The following is a 22,368-nucleotide window of genomic DNA, read 5'->3' on the forward strand; positions in this document are numbered from 1 at the left end:
GCCGCTACTCCCCTGACACTCCACTGCTCAGGCTCTACATGTAATGGCCGCCGCTTATGCGTCTGCGCGACGCCCCGTACATGCGCAATTCTGTGCGCCAACCCTAACATGGCCGCCGCATTGCTTCTGCGCATGCGCAAGTCTCCGCGCACGCACGAACACAAAGATGGCGGCGCTCTGTCACTGATGTCACCGGCAGCCCCCGGTGATGCACTCGCCCCCACAGCATCCCCTACCTGCAAAAGGGTGAGTGAGGGAGAAAGGGAAAACCGAGGAGCCAGAGGGGACCTGGCTACATATGCAAGGAGAAGGAGTGGCTCAGTGGGAGGAGCGGCTCAGTGAGTAAAGACACTGACTGGCACTGAGTTTGGAGCAGGGGAACCTGGTTCAATTCCTGGCTCCTTTGTGACCTTTCGGCTCCTTTGTGACCTTGGGCAAGTTACTTTATCTCCCTGTGCCTCAGGCACCAACAAATAGATTGTAAGCTCTACGGGGCAGGGACCTGTGCCTGCAAAATGTCGCTTTAAAGCGCTATGTAAAACTAGCAGCGCTATACAAGAACATGCTTTTATTATTATTATTATTATTATTATTAGGGAGATGTTACGCCATACATACATTTATTATAATGAAATAATTGTTGAATTAATTATTCAGCAGCATAATTATACATATTGCATTTATTATATTTGGGGCTCTATTTATTTATTTATTTTCAGGGCGCGCAAAAATGAATGATGTTTTTGGTGATGTAAACCTTGTCTATCGTATCTGTGTGAAGCGCAGGAATCTTCATTAACACATTTTTATTACAATTGATTCTGAAAGAAGCAGAAGACAAACAATAAAAGTTTCTTTTGGCAGCTTGAGTTCTAGATCCAGAATTGAGAAAAGGTGGCAAAGGTGTGATATTTATTTGACTTGCATCATTATTGTATCTCCATTATATTCCAATGTCTATGTTTTGTGAAGAAGTGAAGAATCCCAGCAGGGTATGCAGGTGGAGCACAGCCGATCAAATGAGAGGTTAGTCCAGGGTTACAGCATGTCCATAGAAAAAATACTTTATTGAATAGACAACAACATGGTGCAGGAAAATAAAAAATGGGGTCCTCTTACGCGTTTCACGCCTTAGATGGTGCTTCGTCAGAGGACCCCATTTTTTATCTTCCTGCACCATGTTGTTGTCTATTCAGTAAAGCATTTTTTCTATGGACATGCTGTAACCCTGGACTAACCTCTCATTTGACTGGTTGTGCTCCGCCTGCATACCCTGCTGGGATTGTTCACTTGTTCACATCACGTGATGCACGCCAACGGAGACTGAATGGGTGACCAGATGTGAGTACATTTCCATTTAGATTTATGCTGTGGTTATTGCTGAGTTGTTACAGTACATCACAGGTTTTTATTTCGTGTGGAGACATAGTCCCAATAGTAGGAGGATTCGTGGGATTTTGATAGTATTTCCCATCTACACCACCTACCAGGGCTTATTACACCTGCGTTCATCAGCACTCACTAATTCTCTGGTCACCCACATCATGAACTTTCTTCAATCAAGCATATTCATTTAATACACATGCTATCAATGATCTGACTCATTTGAGCACTGTATATTACAGAACTTTGTTCTATATATATATGTTTTGTGAAGCTCTGCTTACAGGGTTGTACGTGTGCTATATACCGTACATAAATATCTACATAGTATGTACGTAAATGCTTTGAACACTTTCGAAAACATGACTTTCTAGTATCGATAATGGTTAGGTGTCCCTATTTGTTGGAATCATGGAGCGGACACGTTTGTGTTCTGCTTAATACTTGGAGTGACTCACATTTCATGTTCCTTCAGTCAAGACAACAACTTCAACAATATGACCTGTTTTGCCTCCTTGTTTACGAAGTCCGGAAGTGCATTCTATACAATTATATTGTTCTGATGCAATCGTTATTTCAGTATGCTGTGAAGTCTTCCCTGTGCGTGAGGGGAGCTGAGCTCCATTCATATAAATGGGTCTCAAATCTTCTCCAGCAGGAGGATGTGGCTTCACAGCATATTGAAAAGGGGCCTAACTCATGTTTCAGAGTGATCCACACAGCTGATCAACATACAGTCAAATGTTTGATTGTTCTGCTATATTGACTCACATTTGTTTGAAACTAAAATGTTATTTTTATTTTATAACTCCCATTGACTTGATTGTAGTGTGATCGACCGCCTCAGAGCTTACAAAATAATATATATATGTAACGCTTGTTCGTGTTTGGTCTGACCCAACCAATCTTACATTGGCCCCTGGGTCTATCCAGCCCCCATTACATGCGTGTGTCTGGTGGTGCACCTGTAGGCAACAGGACTCCTCAGTCTCCCGCATGATGGTATTCGGGGATGTCAAGCCAGACAGGTATCTGAGGTAGTGGGTGCGAGTCCTACTTACATCACGTGCAGCGCCTCCACCTCATCAGGATCTATGCGTATGCAGGTAGATGGTCCTGATGAGGAACTCCTTCTTGGTGGTGAGGGCCCCAGGAGAGTAATTGCAGACTCACACCATGGGGTTCTCTTTGCGCAAGCCATTTTTATTGTGCGTGGTGATAAGGGACAGCTGCCCCTCACAGTCATGGTCTCAGCCGCACATTGTTCCGTGATTCCCTTTAAAAGGTACGCCCTCCCAATGGAGTGGGATTCCCTCTCCCCGCAGGGAGATCACCCCTGTGCCAGGTCCATGGACACAGTTGGCCTTCTCTAGCTGGATATAGAATGATGCCACTAGTTACTGTACTAGTGGGCACCTTGAACTTGCTGCGTCACCTTGTAACATCAACCCGCAGCAACCACACACACTAACTTTAGGCAGTGCAGTGCCTTATATACCTCAGGAAGCAGGCACATCTCTGATGTCACTAACTAGGGACTCAGAGCATGTAGCCACTCCCATCCATACATAGGGCACCTCACCAGGGTGTGAGGGCAAACCTCCATGATTACTGCTGGCATTCCTGTAACTTACCAGGTTTTACTGCCAGCAAGAGAGATGAATTGTAGACATTGTTATGCATGGCTACATACTCCCCCTGGTGAATCCCCACCGTCCCGGCTGGGACCTAAATTTGGTCATAACAATGCTTTTCATAATTAGCTATAACACAGCGCTCACTGACCAGCAGGGGCGCTCAAGATTTCTTTGCACAGACCTCATTGGCTTTCTCCCTAATAATAGTGACGAGGATCTGGCTTCTTCACTTCTCTGCCCGCCATGTCGGTCACTGTTACGCTATACTCCCTGGGCAAGCCACATTCCCCTCTATACACCACCTTATGCATATAGATGCTGCGCCCAATACTCCAGACGCGCATCAACTGGGATATACGTTCCTCTGCTCTGGGGCCCTCAATGGCACCTCCCTTGGTAACCATGTAATACTCAATATCCTCCCTGAGCCACCCATCCCGGCGGTCCTCTATCTCCTGCATGAGGGGTTCGGGAACATATGGGTATTCCAGCCCATGGGTACGTTTATATTTAGCTATAATGGCCCGTTCTGCTCGGCAGGCCCTTGTCAGCTTAGCACTGCCCGCCCTCCCTGGCAACACCCATGACAGGGGTTCCTCGGGATCCACGGGATCATCCAACCCATCCGGACCCAGGGGTTCTATTAATCCTCGCCCAATTTTATACCACCTCTCCTGAATCTCCCTTAGGTGATGCTCCTCCGTAAACTCCCCTTTAGCCCACCAATAATCTACCACCCCATCCCGATCTATGATGAACCGGGTCCTATCAATCCAGGGCACATATCCCTCAAATAAGGCGGCCCAGCATCGGGTTTCCCTGACTTCTTCTAGCGATTCCTCCTCTAGACCCCCCTCTTCTGGTACACCCCCGGAAGATATACCCGACGTACACTCGGACGGTGCTTGATTGTCCGAACCCTTTTTCTGGCTCCCAATAGTAACGCTCACATTACTGGGACAGTCACTGGACACCGAGTACTCCAATTTGGCATTTGGCCGGGGCATTCCACCTGGTGATTTGCGGCGCGGCCCCCTCTTATCAGCGCGTCGGTGACCAGTTTTCTCGATCGGCTCTATTTTGATGACCGGAGCGGTTCCCTGTTCACCGGGACTCGTAGCCTCCCTCCAGAGTGCACCAGGAAGTTCCTCAGCCAGCATAGCGGCATCTTCCGCCGCCTCTACTGCCTGAATCAGCACAAATGTTGGCATGGGCCATAAATATTGTAGGCCACACTGGGCGCATTGTGCAGTAGAGCTCACCGCTCCGCCCGGCAGTCGACACTGCAGGCATAGGCATGCTACTGTCTCTATGCCCTCTACTCGGAGGATCAGGAAGCCTCCTGGAGCCGAGTAGGGATGAGTGGTTATCAAAGGCCCTTGTTCTTGTTTGCAAGCCATAGTCACCAATGGAGGTGCTCGCACTAGTGGTCTGTACGGCTTTCTGGTTCCTCGCAACTGAAGGGCATGGGCTGGGTCACCAATCCTTCCTCTAGCTTTCTCCATCCGCATCCGCCAAGACAGGAAACCACTCCCCCTGGTTGAATCTTGGGGGATGCCCGTAGACTTGTAGGCTGGCCCAGCACAGGGGTGGAACTAGTCACAGTCCATGGGGACGCGGCTCCAGCTTTCGCGCCATACCCCCCAACAGGGCGGGGTCTCTCCGTTGGCGCCACTCCTGGCCAACTTTCTGCAGATTTAGCATTTGCAATATTCTCTGCAACTGGCCCACGCGGTTTCCCAGGGATGCGGGAACCGCCATCTTGGATTGCACTGTCAATCAGATTCATCGTTGAGGTAGCGTTCGATTGTTTGTATGTTGAATGACAAGCAAGTCCATTTAGTGCCTCCCATTTCACAACACTGTCCCCTTCACTATCCTCAGGGTCAGTACCCCAAGGTCCTAAGCAGGCCATACACGGCACCACCACTGTTTTCACGCCATTCCACAGCAGGCTCACAAAAGTCTCTTCTGTAGCTGGCTCCTCTTCCTCATACATCATAACATATTCGTTCTCTCCTTCGGCCTCCATCAGCCATACTTGACCTTCCGCACTGCGCCGATTCTCCATTCTGTCGGTCGCCATTAGAATACTGTGTCTTGAATTATTGTACATGGAGATCCACTCTGTGGGGCAGCTGCCACACCGCTACAACAAAAATGCCTTGTGCACCACCTTGTGTACCTAATGTAGATCTGACTCGTGTTTGTACTACCTCAGGCTAGGCTCACTCTTGCTGTGTCTGCTGTATCTGCTTCCTTTCAGACTGTGCTCCCTGCGTCAAGTGGTCTGGCATGGACTAGAGTAGTCTGGTTCGTCCATGCAATACTTTGGGGGTCTACCTGCTGTTGGTCAGCCTAGCGCAGACCCTCTCCAGGATTCCTGCTCTAAGTTACCAGTTTATCCCTTTAGGCGTCATATCACTAGCACTACCTCAAGGTTTCGGTGACAGCTATAGCCTGGCTCCAGACCTAAGAATCCCAGGGCGTCTATGCGTTCCACGTCTTCCGCGGCCTCCCTTGACTACCCCTGGCTCCTTCCCACGCAGCACAAAGTGGCAGCAGACACTCTTCCCGTTCCTGGTGAGCCTAGCAAAAGCCTGTCCTGTTGACAGGTATCTCAGCAGCGCCTCCAACTGTAACGCTTGTTCGTGTTTGGTCTGACCCACCCAATCTTACATTGGCCCCTGGGGTCTATCCAGCCCCGTTACATGTCGGTGTATGGTGGTGCACCTGTAGGCAACAGGACTCCTGAGTCTCCCGCATGATGGTATTCGGGGATGTCAAACCAGACAGGTATCTGAGGTAGTGGGTGCGAGTCCTACTTACATCACATGCAGCGCCTCCACCTCATCAGGATCTATGCGTATGCAGGTAGATGGTCCTGATGAGGAACTCCTTCTTGGTGGTGAGGGCCCAGGAGAGTAATTGCAGACTCACACCATGGGGTTCTCTTTGCGCAAGCCATTTTTATTGTGCATGGGGATAAGGGCCAGCCGCCCCTCACAGTCATTGTCTCAGCCGCACATTGTTCCGTGATTCCCTTTAAAAGGTACGCCCTCCCAATGGAGTGGGATTCCCTCTCCCCGCAGGGAGATCACCCCTGTGCCAGGTCCCTGGACACAGTTGGCCTTCTCTAGCTGGATATAGAATGATGCCACTAGTTACTGTACTAGTGGGCACCTTGAACTTGCTGCTTCACCTTGTAACATCAACCCGCAGCAACCACACGCACTAACTTTAGGCAGTGCAGTGCCTTATATACCTCAGGAAGCAGGCACATCTCTGATGTCACTAACTAGGGACTCAGAGCATGTAGCCACTCCCATCCATACATAGGGCACCTCACCAGGGTGTGAGGGCAAACCTCCATGATTACTGCTGGCATTCCTGTAACTTACCAGGTTTTACTGCCAGCAGGAGAGATGAATTGTAGACATTGTTATGCATGGCTACATATATGTATAATATTCAACACATTTTCCCCTCAAAAACTTGAATCACTTTGCCACTGGGCCTTGCACACCATGTGGGGAGGATTTATTGTGTTGGTTTTTTTTTGGTCAATATTTAAAACTTTTCCAGGGAATAAAGTGGACGGTGTAACCAAATGGGCCAGAGTGTTCGTGTGTCTTACATGTTTACCCCCCTCTCTTTTTCAGGCTGTAGTTTTACGCAAATCCTATCCTAATTACTTTCCACATGGTTCAACAAAGACATGTAGACTGTCTGCAGGTTATGTGATGCTGCTTGTCGGCAGGTATATTACACAGGATGGGGCCTTTTTATTGTTACTAATTATTTAGCTACAGTACAGTTGTGCTTTTGAAGACTTGAGCATAAGAACCTGGCCTGTCTCGTAGTAGACTCACGTAGAGAGCTCATGTGTAACTGTACCATCCTGGCTATAATAAATATTTATCCTGTGAACATATAATGCATACAGCAGACTTACTGCGAGCGGATACTGTGTCTGAATTAATTGCATAGACTTAGTCACTCATAGGAGGGAGAATATCTATTTCTAACAATTTATCAATATAACTTCCTTAGCAAGATTCAATAACCCCTAAAGTAAACATCTACTTCTTTCATATGATAAAATGAGGACGTTTCTATTTTCTTTATAGCAACAATTTTAAATGATTGGTGTTCCCATTATCTCATGGGTTAATGATGGCAGCACATTTAGTTTACACAAAACAAAATAAAAAAGCATGAGCAATTCCCTTTTGTTTCTTAGCGTTTACAAACAGTTTCAGCGCAATGCAGATTAGGTGGACACATTGTAAAAACGTTCCGAGGATTTCTGTACGTGTAGAGCAGGACTCTTCCGCTGGCGGCCTGTGGGCCACGTGCGGCCTGCGAATAGCATTGATGTGGCCTTGGGACTTTCTGCTCCTGCTAATTTCATACTAGTTCCTTAGGCAGCTAAGTGCTATTTTCACACTGAAACTCACTCGTAAATTAAGATAATGTAAGTATATATAGTATAGTATATGGCAAATGGAAATATTACTGTATGCTCATTTGCATGTCTTAGACAGATCTGCAACCCCGCCTTTCACCATTATCACACAGCACTTCCACTGCAGCAAGGAATTCTGGGAAGTGACATGCAAAAGAGCACACACCTTTTGCTTCAAAACCATTCAACATGGTTCCCTATAGGCTTAAGCTTGCTGCATGGTCACAGCTTTGAGCACAGCCAAGGTTAAGAGGCATAGCCAGTAAACCCAATCACAGACAGATTTTTTTTTTTTTTTAGGGGGGGGGGGCACTCCCCTCTCGTTCAGTACCTAAGCCACTTCAGTGGCAAGGGTGCAAGCCCTTGGACCATCCTTCCGAAGTCGGACCGGTCCTCGGTTCATTTCCCCGAGGATTTCAGCCCGAAGGCCTAGGTCCTCGGGGACATTGATGTCTTCCTCCGTTAGGATTCAAGACATCCATCTCTTCCTCCCTCTGGCCAACCGGCCCGCAAGGGAGTTCACGTCAAGTTGTTTTCCCTCTTTCGAGGGATGGTTACTAGCCCGGGGGTTGTGCCGGAGCACCCCAGCCCAAAAGGGCCGGTTGTAAGAATACCATCCCTCCTTAGCCAGAAGGCCTAGGAGAGATGTGGACCTGGGGCTTATCCCACCTCTGGACTGGCTTTTAGACCAAGTGCGTGCACTTGACCATCCTACTTAAGCCCCAGATAGGATTGGTACTGCACTTGGTCTTAGCCACAAGCCGAGAAGTGAATTCTGATCTTAGCCAAAAGGCAGAGAAGACAGCTGTTTCGACCTTAATTGGTCTGTGGAGTTGGTTATATTGGTTTTGCAAAAATTAAGCAAGGATAGGTTTTACCATACTTGGTTAAGTTATGGTGGGTAAAAAAAGTGACAAAAACCCTCCACAACAAAGCCTATAGCAAATGGAAATATTACTGTATGCTCATTTGCATGTCTTAGACAGGTCTGCAACCCTGCCTTTCACCATTATCACACAGCACTTCCACTGTAGCAAGAGATTCTGGGACATGACATGCAAATGAGCACACAGTGCCACCAGTAGTATGGTATAGATTTATAAGAAAAATGGGGGAGCAAAGGATAAATCAACAAACTTTAAAGGGAGTAATAGAAACCACACTATTATGGAATGAGATCAAGAGCTCAGTTCATATGCATAGAATATGAATATATAAGAGTCAAATCACTCATGGGACAATGACCAGAGTCGAGGAAGGGGACATGGAGTAACTAAAAAGCTGATATACAAATATAAGCACTACTTACACGGCCATGTGTAAGTAAAGATGTCTAGAGAGTTTTCTTTGCTGTAGCCTTCCCTCTGGTCTGCAGGGCTGTATTTGGTGTCTATCAATGGCACTTTGTTTGCAGACAGAATGGTGCAAATTGCACTTAACTGTCACGTTGTCCTCCCTTGGTTAAATTGAGTATATAGAGAGCATATTAGGTAAAATATAAAGCATTTATTTGCACAGTAAAAATACACACTCACATATACTTAAGTCCATTTCAGCAACAGAGGAGTCCGCATCAGTCAATTCCTGCTACTGCGTCCGGTGTGCAGAGCTGGGATGCAAGTGGCTACGGAAGCCTCTACTGGACAAGATTAGAACAGATCGAGCTACGCGTTTCGCCGTCAACACGGACTCGTCAGGCTCAGTGATCAAAAGTGATTAAACATAATTAAAAAGGGGATAGAGTGGGAAAAAAAAAGAAAATAAATGCAGTGCTATCTAAAGCTACACAACTGATTTTTTTTAATAGGATTTTGAATGAAATGCTCCTTTAAATGTTTAGCAGTAAATTGTGTGTACGAGATGTGAGCTGCAGGTATCTTCGTATGGTTGTCTGATGGCAGTCGATGGCAGTCGCAGCTGTCAGTAGCTCTCCATTTTAGCTTCTCTTGATGTGTTGAATGAAGTAATGACCTTGACTGACGGATGGAATTTATTTTCCTCTCACTTGGCACAGAATTTATGAACCATCTGCGAGGGAATTTTAATGCAAGATTAAGCTGCGATAATCATCAAATCAGTCTGTGATATTATTTAAAATATGTGTCAGCCATACCCATGAAACCATCATTATGCGAGTCCAACTCAGTAATGATATTCAGCTTTTTTATTCTTAATAGGTCAGACTTTATTGCTCCGCATTATGAGTTCTGTTCTATAGATTGAACAGTTTAACCCTTTTGGTGCTAGACCGTCTGTTACAACTTTGTAAAAAGTATTGCATATTCTGAAACAATATGAGTAATTAGCAGAAAGTGTTTGGGGATAATCTACAAGTTACAACACAGTGCACCATTCCATGAGCCTGGTTTTCATGAGCATTCACAAAGGCATTGAGGGGGTTATTTGTCAAAATCAAAACCTTCCAGGTAAAAAACTGGGGAAACCCTTGGGAACTTTTGCCAAAAACTTTCAGCCAGAATTGATCCTATCACTTGGACTACTTTACACGGATTGGCATATTTTTTTGAGATGTATAATATGACATATTTCAGAGTTCAGTTAGCTGTATTGGTCTTGAAGTGTAGATTATAGAACATTTTGAAACCTCACTGGTCTCTTCTTGACGTGTCCACCATAAATGTATTCATGAAGAATTGCACAATCTACAATGTCACCTAAAATCAGGTCACAATGATATGGGGTATAGAGTAAAGTGGTTGTCAACTGTACTTGGGCAATTCTTCCAAACCTATTATTATTATTATTATTTTTTAAGTGAAACTTCTTTGCTGGCACCTACAGAGTTTTGGTAGGAAAAATCCCTTGTGCTGTAACAAAATAACATGACGGAAGTGACGTCACTGCTGGCAGAAGAGGCCATCAGCGACGTCGGGGGAGGGAGAGGAAAGAGAGTCACACACACAAACGCCGCCGTGTCACCGCAGCAGTGTTGCCAGCTTTCACCAGTGAGGATGAAGGCAGCGCTGGATGCATGGAAGAGAGACACACAAAATCCGTCCGCCGCTCCGCGCGGGGGAGAGAGTGGGGGCTGCTCTGGGCAGGGGGACTCAGACAGGGACAGCTCGTCCTCCCTGTCCGGTGAAGAGGGAGGCGGCGGGTCTGGCCGGGAGATCCGTCTGCTGTGTCCCCGCACCTCCGCCGGGAGCAGGAGAGAGAAGGGGCTGGCTCCGGCTGGGCGCGTCTGCGCAGAAGGCACTGGCGCACCTGCAGCAGGACACGGAGACTACACACACACTGACTAACACTCACACACATACACACTGACTGACACTCACAGACACACTGACTGACACTCGCAGACACACACACACACACACTGACTGACACACACACACACCCACACACTGACTGGCACACACACACGCTGACTGACACACACACACACACACACACACACACACACAGACTGACACACAAACACACACACACAAGGAATTCACAGTTACTATAAATATAGAAGGGCAAATAGCTAAAACACGTTTTAAGTCAAACTGTTTTGCTTTTTAATTAAAAACATCACCATCACAAATACAATTTCTGTGACAAAACAGTGACAAAAGACGAAGAAGTTTCACTTAAAATGTGCGTGCTCGGCACACACACACACCCTTTTTTTTTTTTTTTTAAATAAAAAGTCGGCATCTTCAATTTGTTCATAGTTGTATTTTAGGGGTGCAGCCTCCCCTAGAAGCAAGGTGAGCTAATGATTGGGATATGTGTGATGGGTTTCATTTTATAGTATCCTTTAAAATAAGTATATTTTGAAGTAGTTTTTTTTGCGTGACGTGGCGTTACATGCCGCCGTGTTGTCATGACGCCGCTGTGCTGCGTAGTAGGGCCTCCTCCGAGACTATGGGCGGCAAAAATATAAGCCCGACAATGGGATTTGCATGACATGCGCGACGGGGGGGGGGGGGGGCAGAGGCATGGCCGTGACGTCACGTGAGCGGTTCTCCCTCATTGGCTGAACCGCTCACGTGTGACCCAGCCGTCGCGCGACAAAATCAAAATCTTTTGTCTGCCCGATAATCGCCCACCCCGTAGTGCTTCTTTGCGCGTGCGGCCGCGTGCTCTATGTCCTGCCTCATAGAGGTACGGCCTTTTGTTCATGCAGCACGCATCCTCACTGGCGCGGAGTATGGATGGGGCCTTAAGTTTTTTTCAGTTTTACCGACAACCCCAGTTTGTTTGGTCGGTTGGTTTAAAATCCATCTGGACCTTAAGCTCAAAGACTTTTTCAAACCTAAAGACCAGTCATGCCCTGCTGAGACTGATGAAAAGGACATTTGATCCCCAATCCACCAAGCTCTATAAAAAGACGTTCACCTGCTTGGTGTGTTTTCTACGGTTCCTTGTTTTATTTTTTTGCATGTTACTGTAACACCCCTATCCCCTCGGGCAGGATATACATGGTTAGGAGATGTTATTGGTGCTTACCTGTTGGTAAATCTGGAGCCTGAACCTCCGCATATAGGGAGCTTGGGGTCTCGTGCGCAGTGTCTCCACCTGTAAGGGCCCAGCCAGAGGCAGGGATTCACCCCTCACAGGAACTTGTAGTAAAAGGAATTCACCTCAGGAGGGCCAGGAACGGTATAACTGAACAGGTTTATTGGCTCATGATGTCATCAGCAGGTAATACATCACATACAGCTTCCTCCTGGGCAAGAGAAATATCCACCTTCCTGGTCCATACATAACCCAGTAAGAGAATACCTCGCAGCATGCTTTAGGACAGGGGTGAGCAAATGTTTTATGCCGAGCCCCCCTTTTTATCCATGAAATTTCACGCCCCCCCCCCCCCTGCCTGATGTAATCAAAATAACATGGAAAAAAAAACCTCTTTATTAAACAGTATACAATGTAAATACAAATATGTTTAAATACTTACATATTTCAACAGCTCGCACTTGCAAAATTTGGCTGGGTCCACTCTGCCGCTGATAGCGGTAACATCACCAACTCTCCAAGCATGAGCACAGGGTGTCCTGCATAATTTTGCAAGCATGAGTGGGGGAGGGAGAGGGGGCATGGATAGGGGCTATTTCTGTGTGTAATGTGTGTGTGGCTGTGTGTATGGCTGTTTTCTGTGTGCATTGACTGCTGCTGAGCACGCTTCAAAGTCAATTTTGTTTGTCACCCCAAGCACCAAGCTTGGGAGAAAGTATGTGCACAAAGGCAATCCTTTTGGGGGGGGGGGGCATTCATCCACCTCTTTGCTATTTCCCTTCCCTCTCACCCCCCTTTTTTTTTTCCTTCTCCCATTTGCCTTTATTCTCCCTGCTCTTTGGCTTGCTGTCTCCAGTGTCATCCACACTCCTACCTACAGTATTGTGTATTCCCCCCCCCCCCCGTTTTCAATGTTGTGTTTTCACACTTTTTTTTTTTACATTATTTCTGTACATTTATAGTATGATTGATATAGTGGCAGCCTACCCTTTCACTTGCAGAGGATCGCAGCGAAGCAGGTTGCCAGCGGAGGAGAGCAGGAAGACAGCGCTATTGCAGGGCAGACACTGGAAGGAGGGGCGGTTGACATCACAGTGCTGGGGCGTGCTCCTCCCCCGTACCTCCACAGGCCTCGCGCATGCACACACCATCATGTGGCCGCCTCCTGCACTATCCTGTTCGGCCACCCGCACCCAGCTTGTTCGGCCGCCCGCCCGCGCACAGCTTCGTGGCCACCCGTTCGCACACAGCTTCTTGGCCACCCGCCTGCACAGAGCTTTTTCACACGCCCACAGCATCAGCCGGCCCGCGCACACCGGGTTTCGCCGCATGCCGCCCATGCCCTCCCCAGTTTGCGCACCGCTGCTTTAGGAAACTATCCTTGCCTGGGTCTCTTACCCTTCTTCTGGCAATATACCATCCACCCCTTCCTGGGCAGATGCAAGGTTCTGCAGGAACTGGTACCTGGGCAGGTAGGCCTCAGCAGGAACTGGATAGCTTCAGTCTGTAGAATTCTATACCCAGGGGTTTCATCCACCCCCTAGGTAGGACAGCACTCAGGTCAGCCTTGCCCCTGACTCAACCAGTGAGGGCAGCACCAGCTCACATCCAAGGGACTGCTAGCACACACCCCCATCACAGGGACTCTCTCACTAATTTGCATGGAAACATTTATACCTGGAGAGTGGCTAGCATCTCTGCCCCAGTAACTGGGCAGACTTTACTGTAGCAAGTCCTCACCCAGGCATGTGACTCCAACTGTTTTCAGACATGTGCCTGAAAACAGAACTAAAGTAACTCTAGGGGGAACTAAGGGTGAGTCCCCAGTCTTCACTGTGGTACGCGCGCCCGGCGGGGGTGCGGCGCGTGCACAGCGCTACACCGCGATCGGCGGTCTGAGGGGAGAGGGAAGGTTTGCGACGGGAGGGGGCGTGGCGGTGGGTTTGCGGGGGCGTGGCCATGACGTCCCGCGGCTGGTTCGCCCTCATTGGCTGAACCGCCGGCGGGGGCGTGGCCACGCCTCCGTCGCAAATGCTAATCTCAAATTCCCCTGCCTGCCTGAAAACCTGTCGCGCACTGCTGGGGAAAGGTGCGCGACAAGGTAGGAAATGGGACCGGCCTGACTGGGGGGGCGGAGCTTGATTGCACAGTGCTCGCCGAGGCGTGCGCTGTAGTAGTTACTGGGACCGCAGCCTCACTCACATGCAGGGCCATGTGCTAGGGGTTTAACTCTAGCACTGCCTGATATTACCAGGACTTGCAATGCTAGGGCATAGGAATATAGCAGAGTGCTACATTACCTATAAATGTTATAATTGTTTCCAGCTATGCTATTATTTTGTATTTCGGTGGCTCACTATTTCCTTTGCTTCCTAGCAGATTATATCCTCACTGAAATGATTAATTGTATAAGTTTACTCCATGTCTTGGTATATAATGCAATGTATCTCTTTATGTACAGTATGTGCCTGATTATTGGATGAATATAACACACACACACACACACACACACTCTCTCTCTCTCACTATGTGTCTCTTTCTGTCTGTCTATATCTCTGTCTCTCTATGTCTCTGTGTGTCTGTCTCTCGGTTTGAGCCTTTTTTCTAGCTATAGATAATTAAATAGCACTGATAGCAATAGATAATCCAACTGTATGATCACTACATATATTATATATACCGCGAGGCCAGTCGATGTGCTGTACGATCAGCACAGGTATCTCTCCCCCTGCAATTGCTGCGATATCAATACTGCCAATATATTCTTTCCTTTATGTCCATCTCACTATACTTCATTACTTTATGCTATTTTAGCAGCACTTGCCTACAAGACGTTACCAAGAAGTATTAATTACTACCAGAGTCAAAGGACATACCATTAGGCTAAGGCCCCGCTCCCAGAGTCAGCGCACCCGCACTGCTGACAGGCGGTGCGCTGAGATACACAGACCGCGATATGCGGTCTGTAGGGAGCGGGAGCCGGAGCGGGAGGTGGGCGGGTGGTGGGCGGTTTGACAGGGAGGGGGGGCGTGGCTTGAGCGGAGGGACCCGCTACTCTCCCCCCCCCCCTCCCTCCACGGACTCGGGCTGGAGCTGGAGCTTCGGTAAGTATTAAACACACACACACGCAGGCACTCATACATACATACATACACACACACACACACACACACACAGGCAGGCACTCACGCACTCATACACACACGCGCGCACACACAGGCAGGCACTCACGCACTCATACACACACACACACACACACACAGACAGAGGCAGGCACTCACGCACTCGGGCACACACATACACACACAGACAGGCACGCACGCATTCAGACACACACACAGACAGGCACACACACAGAGAAAGGCACTCACCTGCTTTCACTCCACACTCCTCCCCGCTCCCCAAAGCCTCTCCTCCTCCCGAAGCCTCCCCTCCCCATTGGCTCACAGCCACACACGTCACGCGTCAAAGCTAGAAAACACCATTCTGTGGTGTCTCCAGCGGCTGACGCGCGACAGCGTGTAGTCAGCTGTGCCGCCAGTGGGGACCGGGACCGGCTCGCGAGGATTCCCCTGCTGATGGGGAACTCGCTACTTTGCCGCCCGCGCCAACGAGCGCAGCGGGACCGAGGCCTTAGACTAGGACTAGTGGGAATATACATACTTATCAGCTGCTGTCACTAAAACCTAGTAAGACGGCAATCGCTGCCACCAGATTAATTACACACTAGAGGCTGCTGAGATTTTAATATTGTAAACGTTCACTTTATGTTATCACTTTAAGCACTTTAAGGTCATGTCACACTTTGTGTTTATATATTTTTCTCTGTAAGCCTGTTCAGAAAATAGAGCACTGTAAGCACATTTTTTAAGTCTCTATTATTTTAATATCCTCAGTAAAAGCTACTATAGGATTTCTTCTCGGGGCTAGCACCCCAGAATCTCTCCTATTCATTGGGTTGCTATAGCAGCTATCTAGGAAGCTGCACCACTTCCTCTGTAGAAATAGGCAGCCATATTGTATGCCCTGGGAAACAGGACATTCACTGATTAATCACCGGAGAACGGATCCATTGGCAGCTTGGATAATTGCATTGCCTTAAAGGCAAGGAACTGCTGCATTTATTCAAACAAAAAAACATACGGAAAAAATAAGAAAGGAGAAAATACCCCTTTAATTTATTCTGAGTAAAATTCCTGCAATAAACATAAGAGAAATTCACTAACCTCTGACACTGGTTATCTCACCCCGATCCATTAGTGATGGCCATTCAAGTCATCGCTGATCGTGGCAATAACGCCCTATCTAAGAGTAGTGAATCCCGGCGATAGATTCACTACATCTGCATAGCTTGTATCTTTAGGGTAGGGAATACGTTACGCAGAAGTAGCTCTGCTGCCTGTTACTATCTATCACTAGACATGTTCAGAGTTTTTCTTACTTAAACTGTGATAGTGCTAATTGGGTTATTATCACACAAACTCCCATTGAAGTCAATAGGAGTTTCCATGCTACAGTGACCTGACCTGCACTATCACAGTTTAATGAATAACCCCCTGTAACTAATCTCTCCTTTGCAGAGATTTTCACTTTCATCCCTTCACTCCTTTATCCCTTGTAGATTCTGTAGAACAAGCCACTTTCTCCAGCTGCGCGAGTAATTGTTGATTGTTCAGCTGCTAAATGTGTTGTTTTATTTAATTTGCAATGTTGACATGCTCCCTTCTTGTTTCCTTGTTTGGTAATCAAAACATCGTTTGTGACAGCTACTCATAAGCCACTAAGCTCATGAAAATCAATCCACGTTCTTCACTCATCGCCAAACAATGGTCAACAGTGTTTTTAGAACCTTTCTCTGGGCATGTATCACGTGTGAAGAAGGAAAAGATAACAGCTCACCTCATATAGAAGTTTTCACTCCTTTAGCAAAACAGTGTATGCTGGTCCTTTGCAAATTCAACACGCAGAGAACTTGTTGCATGTGCACAGTAAATGCTGGATAAACATGCATTTTCACAGTCCTTTACTGACCAGTTCAATCCGTAAAAACACTGATTTAAACCTGGGACAATGTGGGGCACGTGCAGTGGCTGATCAAGCATAAGAAAGCAGCTCAGAACCATTAGTGGTTCCGATCAGAAGTCAAATCATTGATATGTCAAATTACATCAAAATCTAATGCAAACCTGTGTGACCTTATTTACATCAGAACTTAACTGTGTACAGTAAGGTAAAATAACTCGGTTTACATTAGCTTTGTCGCTTAAGGCCTCGTTAAGAGTAGAGCCAGCAGTACGCGCGCGTGATCGTGTAACGGTCATGCTGCCGCAGACCGCGCGGAGGTGTCCGTGTACGGCGCAACTACATTGCCTTAAGGTATTGATAAAATTAAATGGTTAATAAAACAGATCACAGGGCTACACCCACCTTTGAACATGGAATCCGTGTTAATACATATGCCAACAGAGGACCTAGATAGGACCTTAGCTATATTGTTAATTCACATCTTATTGGTAGCTAAATCCACGATAGTGAGGAATTGGAATTCGATAGATCCCCTGATAATTAGCGCAGTCAAAAACAAAATAAACCATATAATGACCATGGAAAAAACTTACTGGTAGATATACAATAAAAGACAGGAAAGCCCAATGCTACATCCAATGTGACAAAATATATAATAAATAGTATATAGTTAAATACTTCAATAATAATATTCTCATGAGTAAGTGTTATTTAGTTAAACCCTTTGGCCAAAGCGTTATAAGCTCTCAAGCCGCGGCAAAGCATAACCAAATTTGCAGGTCCTAACACTAAACTGTGAAACCTCTCTTTTACCTCTGTTGGGGGGAGAGTGGCTGCAGTGAGTCTGTCCATACAGCAAAATGGTGGACAGGTATAACAGATATCTGAGGGCATGGAAACCATACGTGTCCTACTGCGACCAAAACTAACCCAATACCTGTCTAACTGTATATATCTACTGCCATGGAATAAGAAATGGGAATCGCTGAATATGTGACATGTATGTTTTCCTGTTAAATGTTTGTATCATGCAAATGGATCCCATTCTCCATCCACTTTCTTTTTTTTGTAACTTCCCTCCCTTCCCCATTATAATAATCATGGGTTGGTTAAAGGCAGTGGGAGAATTCATTTTGAACAAGAGTAAGTCTGTGGCTAAGAATGTGACCTACAAGTCCAAAGATATACAGCACCTTCAGGAACAGCTTGGTGCTGGCTTCTCTATATGCCTTTCTGCCACTCTTTCTCCACATCTGTTCAAAGCAGAGTGGGGTGGGAGCCCTTATCCCAGCTGCAGATCTGCCAGAAATAGCACCCGATTTATGCAGCGAAGAAATGTGATAAATTACACCCTTTGTGTATTTTTCTGCTTCTTTTTCTGTTGAAACTCCACACGCATTGTCTACTTTATAGATGCTCCATTTATTCTATTTCCTTCCTGCTATCTCTTTTTATTTGTGTCAGATTTAACTGATTTATACCCTTTGTTTTACGGGCTGTATAAATAGATTGCCACTCGTTTTCATGTCATGGAGCTGGAGATGCGTGATTGTTACATTTTCATATCCGATGATGTGGACGCCATACACAAAATCTTTGTCGCTTATCTATTTTACTGAAAATTGTCAGCCACTGAGAAAGATAGTGACACCTCCCGGTGTTTTTTTCTTTGTTTTTTTTTTTGTTTTTTGTGAAGTGTATCGTGTTTATCATTTTTTCACAGGGCACAAATGCCGAATATTCGCCCCATTTGAAAATATTTGAAAATGTATTTTCTTTTTTTAGCATCTCTATATGTAACAGTTTTGCTGTTAATTCAATAAATGTTTAATATATGCTATCTAAGGTGAGTGTTTGGAGTACTGCCTCATTATCAGGGAGTTTTTATTCCCCTTGTTTTTCTCACAAACGTTGTTTACATGGCTTGCACCTTTAAACCACATTCAATTAAAATTCTTACCATAACAGGCCTGTTGTTTCTGCATACCTAGGTAAGCCGCCCGCACCCAGCTGACCCTTCTCTCCTGATCCTGTTTGTGATTGGCGGAGTGACTGTCTCAGAGGTCCGGATGGTGAAAGACCTTGTATCAACACTCAAGCCTGGTGTTCAGGTACTGAAAAACAAATATTGTAATGTGTACAACAGTCACATAAATCCTGGTGGCTGGCAGGACACAAACAGACCAGTATACATAACCCTTTCTCCACCCGTAAGAGTGAAACATATAATACTGTTTGCCTAAAAGCCTACATTTAATCAAGTTCATTACTATCGCTGTCATGCTAACAAACACACATGGGATGGGTTCCTGTTCAGTAATATTACCCCAAGGGAGTAGATAATTCATCTTTTTCCACACAAAAAAAACGCCGGTATGAGAACATCTGTCAACAATTCTGTCAGTCCCATAAAATAAATCACTACCTTATTTAAAAATAAATAAATATATATATATATATATATATATATATATTTATATTTATTATCAGTGTCATATATTAATAACAACATATTCTTCAGTGTAGTACAGTGTGGGTATGGAGGCAATAACTTTACAACATTAGAGAAGCAGTCCAAGCGGCACTTTAAAAAATTGTTTTAAAAAAAATTGTTATAATATATGGAACTTTTGATTACCTTTATTGAAAAATAATTACCTAAGCTGCCGATCGATTCGTTGTCCTGTGATCGATCAGCAAAGATCCTGCTTCCCAGGGTTCACTAAATGGCTGCCTTTCAGCTTTTCACCAGTCCTTCCGTCCGTGTAATTCAGCAGCTACAATGTATTCTCATATTACTAAGGTGACATTATCTATTGTTACAGTTTGCAGCTCAAACTGCTGGGAATATTGGCAACAAATTATCACAAACAGGAAAGTGTTGCAAAGCTCTTGCACGTCTGGGGAAGTGTGCTAATGCCTGGTATAGAAATCAAAGACAGCTCAATATATAAAAAATGGTGTTAAGAGTTGAATTTAAAAAAAAATGTAGTAAGTATTATCTAATACTACAGATCTGATTTATTTTTAAAAAAAAAACACACATAGGATCTTGCATGCATTTCTCCCATACACAGTAGGTAACAAGGGTCCTGTTCCAAGTAGCTAATTTTTTTAAAGTGTGACATACATATTTTAGTGAAGCTATTAACTATAACTGAAAATAGCGCAGTATTAAATAGCTCAGGACATGTAACAGGTGCTGTAATATCAAAACAGAAAGCCACGGGACTATCACACAATAAAGTTTGCAGTCAGAAAAGCAAACAAAATCATTTTTCTCTGACGCCTCCAATCTAACGTTCATTATATGCCGCAAAGCAAATCTGAGATTGTACAATGTTCCCGCGTAAGTAATACATTATCGCCATTTCCTTTCCAATATTTATGGACATTCAAACCACTTTAAAAAAAAGAAATACCCATTATAATGAAAGAACATTATGATTCTGAGGTATTGCCAGTGTTTAGTTGTCTGGTGGAGGAGGACGTTTGCAGAGAAGTTCCTCCGAGGACCAATGTAAACTAACGGCAGTGACATGTTTAATGAGTTTTATCTTTTATGTGCAATGTTTCCATCGTGACCAAATGCTTGTCCATTTTGTGATGAGATTGTATGTATCTACAAGTACATATTAAAGCTAGTATTTATCTATTTATAATGCTTTGGACGCAAGTCTTCTGGGATGGCGACCACATGATCACTTCCGGTAGCAATCACATGCTGGTAACCGGCCCCCAGTGATGTGACAGAAGTGGCGAAGGGCCCACTTCCGTTCTGATAACACTCACAGCCCCCACTAGAAAAAGAATGTGACCTGTTCAGCAGGGGTGGGCAATTCCAGTCCTCAAGGGCCCTTAACAGGTCAGATTTTAACGATATCCCTGCTTCAGCACAGATGGTTCAATCACCCACTGTTTGAGCTACCTGTGCTGAAGCAGGGATATCCTGAAAAGCTGACCTGGTGGTCGCCCTTGTGGATTGGAGTTGCCCCCCCCCCCCCCTGTCCTAGACAGTATAAAATCAGGGAGCTTTGCGGTCCTGAAAGCTTGCACTCTTTTTATCTAAGAGTTAGCTATTAAAGATATCTCTTCTACCTTACTTCTGTTTGTCTACTCTCTGTGCTAACACGGTCTCATTCTCTATATGTATTCTTTAACAGAAGATGGTTTGCATCTTACAGTGCCGGGGGGGGGGGGGGGGGGCTGCGGCTTCAGGCCACAGAGGGAATTAGCACTTTAAAGAATCTTGATCTGAATTCCATATAAAACATTTGTGACAAAATGTGCAGTGCTGTAAACTGGCTGCTAATGTAACATTTGACTTCATGCCCTGAGGTAAAAATAGAACTGTTAGTACTGCTTTTGAATCCACCTGACCTGTGAGTGTTTAGCAAGATTTTCCATACTCTGACATGCCTGGCAGTGACACTTTCGCACCTCCAATCCTTTGTTTCAGAGAACTTGCAAATAGAACCCCTGGTACTGGGCAGTTCTGCTTTCAGTGGAATCGCCAGGGCTGTGTCCTTAGTCTTTCATTCCTTTGTGCAGGTCTAATGGAATTAACTAAATGGTACATATTTACATTTTGGATTGGTGTTTGTTAAAATGCGAGGAGCAGTTAACATTGCCATTAACAGTAGCACTCTATCTGTTCCTTTACAAGGTCTTTTTTGTTTTATCACTAGTATGTGAAAACTGTAAAGGTTCATCCACTTTTTTTTTATTTATGCTGGTAGCTTTTCTATTGCATTGACGCTTGCAAAAAGACAATTTCTTTGCACCTTTTAGCTATAAAGAGTGGAGCCGCAGATACATGTCACCCATACGTTTTGTACAAAGGACTATTCAACTTACACAACACCAATTACTGGATCAAAAAAAAACATTCAATGCTGATTAAGCACTTCATAATACATATCTATGTATAGGTTTCCTGTGCACTCTGCTCATGGCTGTTTCTTCTGCTCTCTTATCTCCACTCTAAGGCTGGGGCCATAGAGGGGTGAGGAGTTCCGAGCCGCGCTGACGCTGAGGCTCGCCTGCTGAAATCTGCGTGATTCCATGGACTTGCAGGCGAGCCAGCTTGCGCGAAGGGAGCCGGGCGGGGAGGTGGTTGGAGGCGGGGCAGTGACGTCGCTGGGCCAATCGCCCGTGACGCACTGACGTCAACGTCACGGCGCCGACGTCACGGCGCCGTGACGTTGACGCTGCTTCAGGCTGATAGGATGTTTTCAGCCGACAGCGCGCTGAAAAACAGCTTGGCTGTCGGCTGAAAATTCCAAAGCCTCAGCACGCCTGCGGACGCTCGCGTGAGCCCCCTCTCAAGGCATCCTCATTGAGGATGCAGGGGCTCAGCGCTGAGCGTCCGCACGGCTCAGTGCGGCC

At 45.9% G+C, this 22,368-nt stretch overlaps 1 protein-coding gene across 1 annotated transcript in view; it reads left to right on the plus strand.

The window, feature by feature from the left end:
- SCFD2 (sec1 family domain containing 2) overlaps positions 1-22,368 on the plus strand; it is a 644,096-nt gene that overhangs the window by 608,607 nt on the left and 13,121 nt on the right. Inside the window, exon 8 of the mRNA XM_075566606.1 lies at positions 18,972-19,091. Within this exon, the coding sequence (XP_075422721.1) occupies positions 18,972-19,091 (120 nt within the window). The remainder of the gene's footprint in view (positions 1-18,971; positions 19,092-22,368) is intronic.

This window comes from Ascaphus truei, chromosome 1 (assembly GCF_040206685.1).
Source record: "Ascaphus truei isolate aAscTru1 chromosome 1, aAscTru1.hap1, whole genome shotgun sequence".
Lineage (NCBI taxonomy): Eukaryota > Metazoa > Chordata > Amphibia > Anura > Ascaphidae > Ascaphus > Ascaphus truei.